The sequence below is a fragment of the Hylobates moloch genome, unplaced genomic scaffold, assembly GCF_009828535.3.
Source record: "Hylobates moloch isolate HMO894 unplaced genomic scaffold, HMol_V3 SCAFFOLD_10, whole genome shotgun sequence".
Classification (NCBI taxonomy): domain Eukaryota; kingdom Metazoa; phylum Chordata; class Mammalia; order Primates; family Hylobatidae; genus Hylobates; species Hylobates moloch.
Genome location: NW_026652285.1, coordinates 70,734,767 through 70,749,454, shown reverse-complemented (window position 1 = coordinate 70,749,454; position 14,688 = coordinate 70,734,767). Strand labels below are relative to the sequence as shown.

Genomic DNA, 14,688 nt, shown 5'->3' with positions numbered 1-14,688 from the left:
CAAGCTCTCTCTGACTAAAGAGATTTAAAATCTTACAGCCAGTCTATGCACGACACCCCAGAAGGCCTTTTGTTGGAGTGGGGCTTCCAGAACTCACTCAAATGCCAGGCATTCATTTTCCCTTGTTCACTTGGGAAATGCTTTGCAGCCACCCCGCATCACATTAATCTCACCGGCATCTGTGTTGAGGCACTTTTTGTCCAAACAGTTTTTCACCGGGGCTTGAGCACAGCGGCCACCTGGCGCAGACCTGAAGTGGACCCGAGTTCCCGACACACACAGCCCAGGGCCTTTGTATACATCCTGGCACTGGCCACAAACAGTGTTTTGTCAGAAGCTTCCTGAGAAAGTTGCGTTCCATTCATCTCGGCTGAAAGGAACCCTAGATGACAAATACCTCCCTCATTTAATTACAGAAACAGTCAGCAAAGCAGTGGAAAAAGATTAAACCAGCAGAGAAAAGAGCAAGCCTCAATCATTTTCTCATCCCTTTGCATTTGGCCTGAGTTCCTTACCTAGGACTTAGCAACTGTGGCCCCGCCCCCCACCCGGTTATACCTGCCTCCTGAAAAAATGGCTTATTTTTGCAGAGAAGCTAAACTCGGATGCCCCAAAACAGGCAAAGAATGAATTGCATTTAGGCAAGAATTCGTCAATGGCTTGGAATTTCATAAAGATCCTGAAGCTGGGAGACGCGTTTACATTTTTTGTCTGGGTTCGTATCTGCAAATGGAAGTGAGGCACAATGGCAATTATCTGAATAAATCAGATTAAATAAAACACACACCCACACAAGACCAACAAACTCCTTAATCATTTCTTCAATGTTGGAGAAGCATAGATTTTTGTGGTTGCAGAGAACCTTTGAAATCTTTGGTCCAATCCATCACTTTCAGAGATGAGAAAAACAGACATCTAAAAGGGGGGAAATGACTTGCCCTTGTTCTCTCAGTCACAGGGACAGGGTTAAGCCTAAGTGTCCCGGCTCCCTAAAGAGGCCTTGTAGCTGCATGAGCTCACCACTTCTTTCTGCATTCAGGTGCTTCTTGTTACAGTGACTCATGGTTCAATATGCAGGTCCTGAACGCTCATGAAACATCACGGCAGGCTAGAGGCCTCCAGCTGGAGAGAGATGCTCATGGCTCTCTTCCCATCCCATGCTGCTGGTTAAATGTGTCTCCTCTAAAACTTGCTGTGTTTGAGAGGCCCTAGAAGCCATGGCATAAATTGTTCCCTCCCTGGTCTGCTGGATGACCTTTCCGAGCCACAGTTTTTTCAGGTATAAAATGGATGATAATTTCTACCTTGGGTAATCTGTCTGAAAGTTTTTGTTTTGTTTGGTTTGGTTTGGTTGAGACAAAGTCTTGCTCTGTCGCCGAGGCTGGAGTGCGGTGGCATGATCTCAGCTCACTGCAACCTCTGCTTCCCGGATTTAAGCAACTGTTCTGCCTCAGCCTTCCGGGTAGCTGGGATTACAGGTGCCCACCACCACGCCCGGCTAACTTTTGTATTTTTAGTAGAGACAGGGTTTCACCATGTCGGCCAGGCTGGTCACAAATTGCTGACCTCAAGTGATCTGCGCACCTCGGCCTCCCAAAGTGCTGGGATTACAGGCATGAGCCACTGCACCTAGCTCTGTCTGAAAGTATTAATCACCAAGTCAGACATGTATTCATAAAAACTCTCCTTTGGATGGCTTAGACTGTGACTGGCCGATTGGGTGGTTGGGTCATTTCTCCATTCGTTCATCCATCCACTGTCAAGCAAGCTTTGCTCTCAGGCATGTTAGAGAATGGATTTTTTTTGAGTGAGTGTAGGATGAGGAAATAAAAACAAACATCCTGTCCCCAGGAAGATTGCAGAGGATCCCCTGTGTGAACAGACTCACCACAAACCCAGTATCTATGAACTCTCTGGCAATCATAATCACAGGGAGTGCAGGGGACTTTATGCATCTGTAAAGCTTCAGAGTCCACAAAGTTCTTTTACATCCTGCCATCACCCCTCCAAAGCAGGCAGGGCAGAGCTTACACTCTTAGTTCTACAGATGCAAGAAGGACAGTGGCCTAAGTTTGCACAGCTAGGAAAAGACAGTGTTGAGGTCCAAATCCAAGATCTTTGGAGTCCAGGGGTCTGAATCACACTCAGCTGCTGCCCGTCTTTGCCAGGATGTCTCTGGGATTCAGATTGAGGGACTTGTATAATTTCTGAGGGGCTGTGGTGGTGAGGATGGAGGCAGTATGACTTAACAATACTGGTTCCACTCCTCCATTTCTAAGTTGCATGATCTTGGACAAGTACCTTTTTTCTTTTTATATTGTGGTAAAATGCACAAGATAAAATTCGCCATTTTAACCATTTTAAAGTGGATGAGTCATTGTCATTGAGTACATTCACAATGTTGTTCAACCATCACCACTATTTAGAGCTGAAACATTTTCATGCTTTCTTGGGCATGAAAGCTTTTGTGCTTTTGCCCCAATTTGCTTTGTTGGGCAAGTTTTTTAACCTCTAAGCCTCAGTTTTCTTATCCATAAGATTACTAACGGCACCTGCCATAGGGTTGTTGTGAGGGCCAGGTGGGATAATGGGAAAGCCTTGGTATAAATAAAAGGTGACGGGTGGGGGGCAGCTATACTAAATTTGTATACTGAGAACTAGGTTATAGGATTTGGACAGGACTGTCTTCACGCTCTAGGATGAAGGTCAAAGCTGCTTCACCTTGCCCATATGCTGGCTTCAAGGCAACCACTCATAGTGCTTAATTCTTTGTGAACTTGGTCCTTGACACCAAGATTCTGGAGGATTTTGTCTCTCCTCTGGCCAGGTGGCCATGGATAGTGCAGGGGAGCCATCGGGCCCTGTGGTCTGGTCGTAGGTTGGGTAGTACCTGGATGCCATCATTATCAGAAGCACTCAGGTCAGTTCCTGGGGTGGGAGTGAAAGAATGAGATGTTATTTAAGGATCTTCTATGGGCCAGGATGTGCTCAAGGACTCCCTGGGCAACTGCTCAAGACAAAGAGAATGCTGGTGATCCAGGTTTAGCCTGGCTACAGGTTGGGGCAAGCAGAGGGGTGGGCAAAAACCCCACTCAGTGCCCAGAGCTGGCCAGTATGGGATGAGCTGGGCAGTCTTACCCACCAGCCTCCAGGGGCATGGCAGCACCACCACATTAGAGAGCAGTTTGATGGTACCGATCACGAACCTTAAAAACCTTCACACCACCTTTTGGTTTAAATGGCATCTGAACAATGTGAAAGAGGGTGCCAGGCCCTGCCACATATTTGGTTAATTCAGACTAAATTTATTCATGATTTTTCTAATACTTTTACTAAACTACTGACTTGAACTTTGTCTTTGCAATATTTGAGAACATATGGTTTACTAAATAAATAAATGGCATAAACCAAAAATGAAAAAAAAAAGGGTATTTGGCTACTCAATAAAACATTTGGTACCCAATAAAACATCTTTTCAGCTTTCCTTTGAAACTATCAAAACACGGAAAAGAAGCCAAGCACGGTGGCTCACACCTGTAATCCCAGCACTTTGGGAGGCCAAAGCAGGCAGATCACCTGAGGTCAGGAGTTCAAGACCAGCCTGTCCAACATGGTGAAACCCCAACTCTACTAAAAATCTGAAAAAAAAAATTTAGCTGGGCATGGTGGTGGGTGCCTGTAATCACTGCTTGGGAGGCTGAGGCAGGAGAATCGCTTGAACAATCGGGAGGCAGAGGTTACAGTGACCCGAGATTGCACCACTGCACTCCATCGTGGGCGACAGAGCAAGACTCCATCTCAAAGAAAACCAACCAAACAAACAAACAAAAAAACATGAAAACACACACATACATACACTCTCAAGGAACCAAGAGACCCCAATACTCATTGATATTCTAGATGTTTAGAAGCTTCATTAATTACAAAGTAGATGGCTCTAGATCGAGAAAATTCTAAGCTTTGCTTCCTGGCATTCCAAACCTTGCATCATAAAATAACAATTGTGTTTAAAATTAACAGGTAGACCTTTTCCTTTCTCCCCTACAGTCTGAGTTAAGACTCAGGACCCATGTCAATTAGCAAATTAGACAGCTATTGCCTCCACCTCACAGTTGCTGATCTCTGAGACAACCAAATTGCTTTTTTCTCTTTATTCTCATCTATCTTTCGCTAAACTCAGACAGAGCTATACATTCCTAGGGGGAAGAAAAACCTGGATAAGAAGAGGAGGGGAGCACGCTAGATGTGAATTGCATTCTGGGAAGCAGAGACTTCCCATGTGAAATTTTCTAGGCAGGAAAGAAAAACCCTAGCAGCAGTCCAGGAAGGGAATTTAATGTACTGTGTTGATCTACAGTATTAGAAAATTGGGCACTGAGGGTAAAAGATGATGTCACTTATTTAATGTAGGCCAGCCTAAGGTGAAAGCCTACTAGACACCAAAAACTGTGCTTAAATACTTACTCTCCAGCCTTCTGAGAAGTATATGCAATTAAAACGTAAATAGAAAACAGGGCCAAGTACCGTCCACATGTGTCTCTTGATAAGCCAAGCCTGGAAACACTTGCCTTGCTTTTGAGGATGAATAAATTTAAAACACCTTTGAAAAAGTACTTCAAAAATAATGAAAAAAAAGCACAGTACTCAGAAGAAGTGGATGAAGAGTCCATCTCTGAAAATGATCTATTGTAGGTTAAAGAAGAAAACTTTAGAAAGATGTATAGCCTCCTCAATCATACGCAGTAAAACAGGCTCCATGAAATAGCCTGCAATTGGAGGATGGGGCGAAAAGGGAGATGATCATGAAAAATTCACAGGAAACTAAAAATTGTCAATAACACAATACAAATATGTTAAAGACAATAAGGCTTAAAACTGAGGCTGTTGAAAGGCAAGTCAGGCAACTCACAGAACAAAGAACCCGAATAGCTAACATGTCTATGTATCACCACTCAGCCACATTCCAGGCAAAGCAGTGCAAAATCAAACAGTAATGAAGTACCACTTTATCTCTGAAAGACTAACAAAAATTAGGAAGTCAGATAATATCAAATATTGGCCAGGATGTGAAGAAATGAGAATGCTTATGTCTTACAGCTAGGGCTGCGGATACAGCCATTTTACCAGAAAATAGTGAAAGCTAATATGCACATAGCCTGTAATAAAATACAGTAAAATAAGATGCTCTTCTAGATTGAAGAGGACAAGGACTAAGAGATGCAATTATGAAAGAAAATAGGACAGATATGGATTTAGAGAATGAAGAGACAACATACAGATAATCCTGTGGCCCAGAGGAGAAACAAGAATATATAGGAATATAATATAAATATATATAATAAACATATGTGCTATATTTATTATGTCTAATATATACAATATTATAAATGTATATATGTTAAATATATTATAAATATAAAACAATATACATAATGTAAATATAGCATAGTCATTTTATATATATATTAGGTTTTTTTTTACTGAGTTGGAAATACTTGAGTGTATAGATTGTATACAGGTCGTGTATAGGACTCTCTTTCTCCCAAATAAAATCAAGAGTACAATTTTTTTGAATTCCAGGAATAAGGGAGAAAAAATCTTTCAGGCCTCCAGGCAGAGAAAACTGGGTACCTACAAGTGAACGACAATCAGTGACAATCAAGCCAGCCCCAAATTTCTCCTCTGCATCACTTTGTAGTTTCAAAGGGGAGAAATGGTAGCCCAAGAATTTCATGCCCAGCCAAATTCTGCTGTGTGTCAGTGCAACACAGGGCCATCCTCAGTAAGTTGTCAACCCTTTATCCTTCTCAAGGTACCTATTAAAAAGTACTCCAGCGGGCTGAGACCTGAGGCAAGATTAATTCACATAGCCAGAATAGAGAAGAGTAGATACAAAGTTGAAAACCAGCGGGAACAAAAGGAAACAAAAAAGGGAAGCATTAAAAAAAGAGATGGCCAACGAGATGATAAATGCAAGGCCAAATATTTACTACAGCAATAAACATACATATTTTAAAATCTGTCCATATGCTCTTTTCAAGATGTGTATTTAAAAACAATCTTAATAGAATATGAATAAAAGGAGGATAAAAAAGTGACAGGCAAATGCAAGCAAAAATACAGTAAGGGTTGCAGTATTAATAACAAGCGTGATACAGTATCAAACAAAAAGCAATAAAATAACAGAGGTTTATTTTATCTTGATAAATATTTCAATCTTCACTCGCTCAATGAATATCTATTAAGTGCCTGTTATTTGCACTAGGCAAAAGTATACATTGCTGAAAAACGAAGATATAATTGTGATGACCATTTATGCTCAAAACAAGATAAAATGAACACATATAAAGCAAAAACAGTTGAAATACATGAAGAAATGGTCAGAGACAATAGAGAAAAATTTAACAAACTTCTCAGCCTTTGATGGATCAAGTAAACAAAAATACAAAGTGTATGATAATATAATTAGTTTGGTTATATCTATTATGCATAAGTAGTCTCATAAAGAATTCTATAGCTTATGACTATAGATTTCATCTTTTTTCCAGCCACCATGGAACTTGTACAGAAGTTGATTGTATAATAGGCCACAAAGAAAATCTCAATAAATTCCAAAAGCAGACACTGCACTTGCCAAATTCTCAAAATAATGCAATAAAACTAGAAATTATAACAAAACTAGAAATTAAATTTTAAAATACTCTCCGAAATAAATCCTTGGCTAGGAATTAACTCAAAGCCTCAGTCACAATCTGTTCAGAAACAAACTTGGTTACGTGAAACAAGGCAGGAGAGCTCAGAAAGCTTGGTCTCCAAGTTAGGGCCCTAATGCTAACAGCCCTGGTGATGCCAGACGCTGGGTGACTGTGCTAGGGGAAGAAGGCCTGGGGAGCCTGTAGGAGGCAGGTAGATAGTCATCCATGGGAGAAAGCGCACTAGTGTTAGGGTCCTATAGACCCGGGTTCGAGTCCTGCTTCCACCTCTTATTAGCTATAGTGGAATTTTGATATCTCATTTCGGGGCTGCAGTCTACTTATTCCAAACCAGGGGTGTCGAGCTGTATCTGTGGTCCTTAACCCTCACTGAGCATCATAATCACCTGGAAAATTTTTAAATAATACTGATGCTTGGGCTAGATGCCCAGAGATTCTGATTCAGTTTGTTTGGAGTGGGAGTAAGTCATCAGTATTCTTCAAAATCCCCCCAAATAACTCCAGTGTGCCAAGAACCCCAGAGCTAGATGATTTCTCAGATGTCTGTTAGTTCTGAAGTCCAGCAGTACTACTGGGCACCTGCAGTTTTTGTCCATGGAAGAAAGTTCCAGGAGGCTAAAGCCAGAGAAACAGTGACGCAAAGCAATCTAATCAAAGCGTGCATTATCTCAAATGGTGCAGAAAATGTCAGTGCCAGTTAATATTTTGCACCCAACATGATTTAGACCCGGGGCACATATTGTACTCCAAGCCTATTGTAAACACAATGGGCCATTTATTCACTGAACAGTAACCACGGTAATTACCCACAGGGAAAACATATGAGGTTGTTCAAGCAACAATTAATTGTGGACCTGGAACTAATGGGACAATAACGGTAAAGTAGCAACCAGGGTGTGATTCAGAAATCACATCAGAAAGCCAATATTTTCCAAATTGTATTAGATAAGCATTTTTTGGGGATGTGATGGTATATATAATGTCCCTGTCCTGAAATAGTTGCTCCCAGGTTTTTCTAATAGCTCCTTCCCCCACTGGTGAGCATAGGAGGCTTGCAGTGTTTTTAATCTTGTGAGAAGAATCACAGACAGTAGGTTTGAGGGGACTATGGAGAGCTCTTATTTCCCGCACTCACTATGGGACCTAAATGTCAACCGAAGGCAGGTGCGCAGATCTTGATTTGGTTGGAATGATCCTCTTTGTGAATATGATGGAAGCCACTGATTCTTGTTTTCAGAAAAATATGCGTGTCTGTCTGCACATACATGGCCATGCAAATCATTTCCTACAGTTTTCAGGGGGTTCACAGACACTTTGAAGCCCTTCTGTTGTCACTTGGTTGTGGTCCAGTCTTTGCTTGCACACCTCCAGACACAGGGATCTCACTACTTCTGACGGCAGGCTTTCCATGGCCAGACAACTCTGATGTGAATGTTCCTCAATGTGTCCAGTTGAAATTTCCCTCTCATTAGTCCTCTTCTACCAAGAATCTTTGAACATTGACAAAAATCATTCTACCCTTGACCTTTACTTGTCTTGGGGTGTCTCTATCTCCGTTGGATCTTAGAAGATGGTTTCTACAGGGGCTCTGTAGCTTCAGGTAATGGCTGAATTACTGTTGTGTGGTCAGCTCCAATAGATAGGAGATCCAGCAGTTCTAGACAGTGGCTGTCTACCCTCTGAACCAGACATGGAAGGGGACAAATCTCTACTGCCCCCCACAAACTTTTGTAAGGGGAAAGTGGTTCTAGGGTGACAGAAGAAGCAGTAAAGCAACTTCGGCTGGAGGCTGAGGGTACCGGGATGTTATTTCCCTGAATGCTGAAATTGGAACCTAGGATGTATCAAATCCAGAGCTGCTGCTGGGACAAGCAAGGGTTCGGGAGATGGCTGGTGGCAGCAAAGATTGAGCTTGCTTCATCCATGCCCTCTCTGGATCAAAGGTTTGAATGAAACAAAAGAAGAGAAGGAGGGAGGGAGGGAGGGAGGGAGGACAGACAGACTAGAAGAAACCATGGAGAAATTATAATCTCAGAGTAAGAGAAGCCTTTCTTAAATATGACATAAAACCTGAAGTCATAAAGGAAAAAAACTGATAAATTCATCCTCATTAAAAAAAAACCGTGATTACATGGAAATGGCACTATAAACAACATCAAGAAACAGAGTACAAACTGGGAGAAAAATTAGCAACTTATAAAGGGCTAATTTTCTTAATATAAAAGATCATTTCTATAAACTGATAAAGAAGACTACTAGTCAAATTAGAAAACAAGCAAAAAATGTGAAGTTTCCAGAAAGGAACTACCAATTACTTTTACACATAGGAAGAAGCTGGGTGCGATAGCACACCTGCAGTCACAGCGACTCAGGAGGCTGAGGCCAGAGGCTTGAGCCCAGGGGTTCAAAACCAGACTAGGCAACATAGTGAGACCGCTTCTCTAGACAGATTTTTAAATTAGCTCGGCATAGAGGCATACACCTATAGTCCCAGCTACCCCAGAGACTGAGGCAGGTGGGGATCGCTGGAACCCAGGAGTTCCAGGCTGCAGTGAGCTATGATAGCAGCATTGTACTGCAGTCTGGGCAACAGAATGGACCCTGTCTCTAATAAATAAATAAATAAATAAATAATAAAATTAATATAAAAAATAGAAGAAATACTCAACCTCACACTAAGAAAAATGCAAATTAGACTATAACAAGATACCATCTTTTCACCATCATACTGCAAAGATCAAAAACTTTGATAACTACCTTCCGTGGCTGAGGCTGAGGGAAGGAACAGAGATCACAGGAAGTGTTATGGAAGAGGTGACATTTAGGTTGGGCCTTCAGGAACACACAATTAAAATCCAATTTAACAACTTAACTGGCACTTAAAAAGAAGAAATAATAAAGAGAACGACGGACAGCTTTGACTACCGAGTGGAAATTAAAATACACACACATAAAATGTAAAGGCAACACAAACTGAGATATTTCCAACAACTATAATAGCCTGAGTTTGAATGCTATGTATATAAAATATCTTCATTAAATTCAATTAGAAAAGCATTAGAATACCACTCAAAAAATAAACAAAGGACATGAAAAAGTAACTCCTAAAATAGGATATGCTACTAGTTAATAACCATAGGGAAAAGTTCAGCATTATCTGTAACCATGAATGCGATATGATTCAGGGTTTTATTTGTTGATAAATCGTTATAAAATTAGACAGAATAACATTTTTTACTCCTTCTGTTGGCAAAGATGTGGTGACACTGGCCCTCTAATCATTCCTGGCTAGTAAATTTGCAAACTGATAAAATGTTTTTTGGAAATAAGTATAAATCTTTAAAGACTCATATTCTTTATCTGAAAAATTTTATATCACAGACTCTATCTTATGGAAACATCCCAAAATATAAAACAAAAAATGCTATGTACAAAGATGCCTGTAGAATAATATGATGATAATGACAAATTAGAAATAATCGAAATAACCCCAAATTAGAAACGATTCAGTAAATTATGGTATATTCATATGCTGGAATATTGTGCAGCTATTATGAGATTTACAAAGAGTTTTTAAGGATACTGTTAAATGGGGAAAAACAGTTCAATTGTGCATGTAGAATGATTTTGGGATCTTTTTTAAAAAATCCAATCACTGTGCATAGAAAAAGGACTGGGAAGGAATAGACGATAACATGAATGATGGTTCTTTAGGGAGGGGTAGATCATTGGCTATTTTTTCCCTTCTTCCTCCTTATTTTGCATTTTTAAACCTTCCCTTCCATTATGATATGTTACTCTTACAATAAAAAAGTTTTTAAAATATCTGTCCCCATGTGTGTATGCTCCAAGTTGAAACTAACAGTCTCTATTCCAGTAGGAAAGATGCTGGGTCACAGCTGCGAGGCTCATCAGTAAAAAGTGTTGTCTCTTTTGTGTTTTTCAGCTTTCTTTTGCTGCAACCACGCCTGTTCTAGCTGATAAGAAAAAATACCCTTATTTCTTTCGGACCGTCCCATCAGACAATGCGGTGAATCCAGCCATTCTGAAGTTGCTCAAGCACTACCAGTGGAAGCGCGTGGGCACGCTAACGCAAGACGTTCAGAGGTTCTCTGAGGTACGCTCGGCTCGTGTGGACACGGCCTGCCTTACTGCTTGCTGCTGTCATCTAGCAAAAGGCAATGTGGTTTAGTCAGGGATGGGTACTGTCACAGGGCTTTTAAGCATGTGTTGGTTAGTGCTATCAAAGCTGTTTCACCGTTGACAAAATAGAGCTGGTAGCTGAGGAATTTCACTGTGCATAGGACTGGTGGAAACCATCATCAGGAGTGAAACTTCCCTTTCATTCTTTTTATTGGCTACCTCGTGTAGCTTATTCCCTCAGTGCCCCTGTGGGCTTGTCTTTGTTATTGATGCTGTCGTGACCATCTAAGATCACAAAGTTCTACCAGGCGGTGTTCATCTGTGAGGAGAGTTTGGGGGAAAGGCTGGCTTGGACCAAAGATGCCAATGTCACCTTGGATGGGGTAGAGTTTTGTTTGTTCTAAATGACTTACAAACACGCATTAATGTATGGTAGGCAATTTTTTTGTTTTGTGTATGTGTTTTGTTGTGGGGAAAAAAAAGCCAAAATATGGGTAGTAAAAATGTAAAAGTGTTGCTTTGTCCCAAGCCACCTGAATTACGCTTTCTCTCTGAAAGTTAACTCCTGCTTTCACTTAGGGGTTCATTTGCCTAGAACTTTTTCAATGTATTTGTTTTAAAGCCAAATGACTTCATATCATGTATGTTTCTTTTTTCACTTTACAACAGATCTTAGAGGCCTTGATTAACCTCATGGTTTAAAGGGACCTGGTGTTCTGTCAGATGGGTATATCGTAACTTACCGAGCCAGCCCCTCTGAACGTTGACCACTTTTCAATGGGACAACCGTACTCTCATGCCTAAGTGTACATCTTGGCAGTAGACTTCTAGAAGTGGAATTGCTGGGCCATTTAAAATTTTAAGAGGGACTGACCTCCAAAAAGGCAGTTCTAATTTCTAGTCCCACCAACAGCATTTGAAAATTCCCATTTTCACATGTCCTTACTAACAGTGGATATTAACAAATATTTGAAACATTAGCCTCACTCAGATGAGGACAAAATAGCCTCCTTTTTTCCCATTTGCTTTGTGTCTCCTACTTTCCTTTCTGTTCCCATGTGTGCTTTTGATACTTGGAGCCTCCAAAAACACAAGACAAACCAAGTGTTCTTAGCAGCCCAAGAGAAACAAACTTAGCCGTGTGGAGGATTTCCATGCATGAGTCAGGGGTCTAGACAGACCTCAGCTGGAGCGGTGGGGGCAGACACACAGCCTCCTGCCAGCCTGGGAATGGGGAAAGGCCGGGCAGGGTGGCAAGAAAGTTGGGAGCAGAGCAGGGCTGGTAATCAGCAGACCTGGTTTCCACTGCAGCTCTGCACTTACCTTCTGAGGTTCTTGCCCTCTTTCTCTTCCATGGGAAGGAGAGACCACTTCATACATTGGCTGTGTGACCTTGGAGACGTTACCTCGCTTCTCTGAGCTTCGATTCCTCCCCTGTAAAATGGGGACAATAACCTCTTGCATGCCTCCCTGCAGGGCTTCTGCCAAAATCCAATGAGTAATAGATTTGAAAGAGCTTTGTAAACTGTAAAGTTCATACACAGAGAGGGTTGTTTTTGGAGGTGCGTGAAAAGTGGAAGTGTTTGGCCCCACTGTCTGTGGGTATCCAAACAAGGCAAGCTTTTCCCAGGCAAGACTGCTCGTCATCTTCCCGCCTCTCTGTTTGTCAGCCCCTAGGAGGAGGCACAAAGGGAACTTGACCTCCAGCGGGAGTGACTCATTGCCAAATGCTGAAGAGGCTTTTGCTGAAAGGCCGCCTTCATAGAGAAGCGAGAAATGTTCTAAAATGAGAGTGAAACAAGTGGATGGTGGAGGATAAGAAGGACCCATCCCATGGCCCCATTAACACTGGACTCTGCCAGGATTTGGAGAGACCTGCTTTTTTCTTTTCCTTTTCTTTTTTTTGGACGAAGTCTTGCTCTGTCACCAGGCTGGAGTGCACTGGTGCGATCTCGGCTCATTGCACCCTCTGCCTCCTGGGTTCAAGTGATTCTCCTGCCTCAGCCTCCCAAGTAGCTGGGACTACAGGCACGTGCCACCACACCCAGCTAATTTATGTATTTTTAGTAGAGACAGGGTTTCACCATATTGGCTAGGATGGTCTTGATCTCTTGACCTCTTGATCTGCTCACCTCGGCTTCCCAAAGTGCTCCCAAAGTGGCGTGAGCCACCGTGCCCGGCCAGACCTGCTTTTTTCTGATAGCATCTTTGGCTGTCAGAGCCTGAAGGACCCTTAGAGACATATCTCCTACCCTCCTCATTTTGTAGAAGGGGAAACTAAGGCCCAGAAAGGGAAGGGGACAAAGTTCAAGGTTTCAAGGCACCTCTGAAGTCATGAAAGGTTGTTCACAGAAAAGTCAGGACTAAATTTTGGGGTCCTGAACCCCTCAGTTCAGACTTCCCATTGCTCCTTCTTTTCTTCTCTGGCTTCCTGGAATTGCATGGGAACTACCTGCCTGTAGCCGAAGAGGTTTAAAATTCCCACCAGACTGGTTCTAAAGAGGGTAAACTGTGAGCCCTGACATTGGTTGGGTGCCTTATAGATTCCCAAAAACTCTCACAGACAGCCACCCTGTAAGGAGGAGTAATGGTTCCCATTTTACAGATGGGGAAACTGAAGTTTGCAGAGGGTGGGATGTCTCTTGCCCCAGGGCGCATGCTGGTAAAGAGCCCAGGCAGGGCTGGAAGGTGTACCCTCAGGCTGTTGCTGTGTGTCCTCGCTACATGGTCCTCACTGGGTAATCTCAGGTCTTGACTGTTGGGTAGCACATCTTTCCCCTTGCACAGCCATGTCAGGGCCCTCAGCCAGGGTTTCAGAGCATCTCAGTGGGAAACCTCTTTTCCCGAGGACAGGATGCTGCTTGCTGGTATTGCTGGCAAGGACCCCTCTTGATTTAAATCTCTCAGCCCAGCTGACTCTTCTCTGTGCCCAAGAGCTTTGGCATCCCTCTCTCAATGTCTGGGCTGCATCGCTGGAGTGCAGGCCCTGGAAACTCGCCAGGGGCTAACAGCTTTTCATGAGTGCAAAGGAAACTGGATTCCTTTTATGAAACTGGTCGATCAGCAGCGTCAAGCACTTCTGTTCCGGCCTGGTGCACTGGAAGGAATGTCAAGTGAAAGAAATCCTGAAGTCGGAGGGGGTGGTGGAGGGGCTTTACTCCCACGGAGCTTATTACTGTGGCACTGGGACTGTGGAAAGGGGTAGAGGGCTGAGGGCCATCCCACCTAGGGACCAGCTGCTCCTGTGAGCACCTCCAACCTCTGAGATTCAAGGTAAGCCCATGGTAACCCAGAGGCTGCTCAGGACTTGGGTCCGAGGTACTGATCTCTAGGCCCACTTTGGCCAAGCATGGCTGTGTGACCCCAGGCAGTTCACTTTCCCATGCTGACCCTAGGATGTATCAGATCTAGAGCTGCTGCTGGGACCAGGGTTCCATGGAGAGAATTGGTGGCTGGAAAGTTTCAGCTTACTCTGCCATGCCCCCTCTGGATGAAAGGTGTAAATGAGATGAAAGAAGGAAGGATTTGGTACCAGATGGGCTGATCTCTGAGCCCATCCTTGCTAAGTGATGGCTGTGAGATTCTAGGCCTCATAGAGATCCACTTTTCCCTGTGTAAAACGGGGCTATTTATCCTACCTTGCAGGTACTGAAGATGAGATGGTTAAGTGAGAAAACAGAAATGAAAGATCTCTGCGTAGTAGGTGCTCACTAAATAGCCATTTGCTTCTCCAGTGATTCATGGGGCAAACTGAAAATGCAGGTCCATTCACTCAAAAAATCAGTGTGGCCTCCTATGTGCCATGGTCTGTGATGGGCCCCGTGCTGTGGAG

The 14,688-nt window shown here is 42.8% G+C and overlaps 1 protein-coding gene across 2 annotated transcripts in view; it reads left to right on the top strand.

Annotated features, from left to right (window-relative positions):
* The window catches only part of GABBR2 (gamma-aminobutyric acid type B receptor subunit 2), a 426,725-nt gene that overhangs the window by 161,409 nt on the left and 250,628 nt on the right, over positions 1-14,688 (top strand). For both annotated transcript variants that reach the window (XM_032164654.2, XM_058446038.1), the window contains one exon: positions 10,660-10,830. In XM_032164654.2, the coding sequence (XP_032020545.1) occupies positions 10,660-10,830 (171 nt within the window). The remainder of the gene's footprint in view (positions 1-10,659; positions 10,831-14,688) is intronic.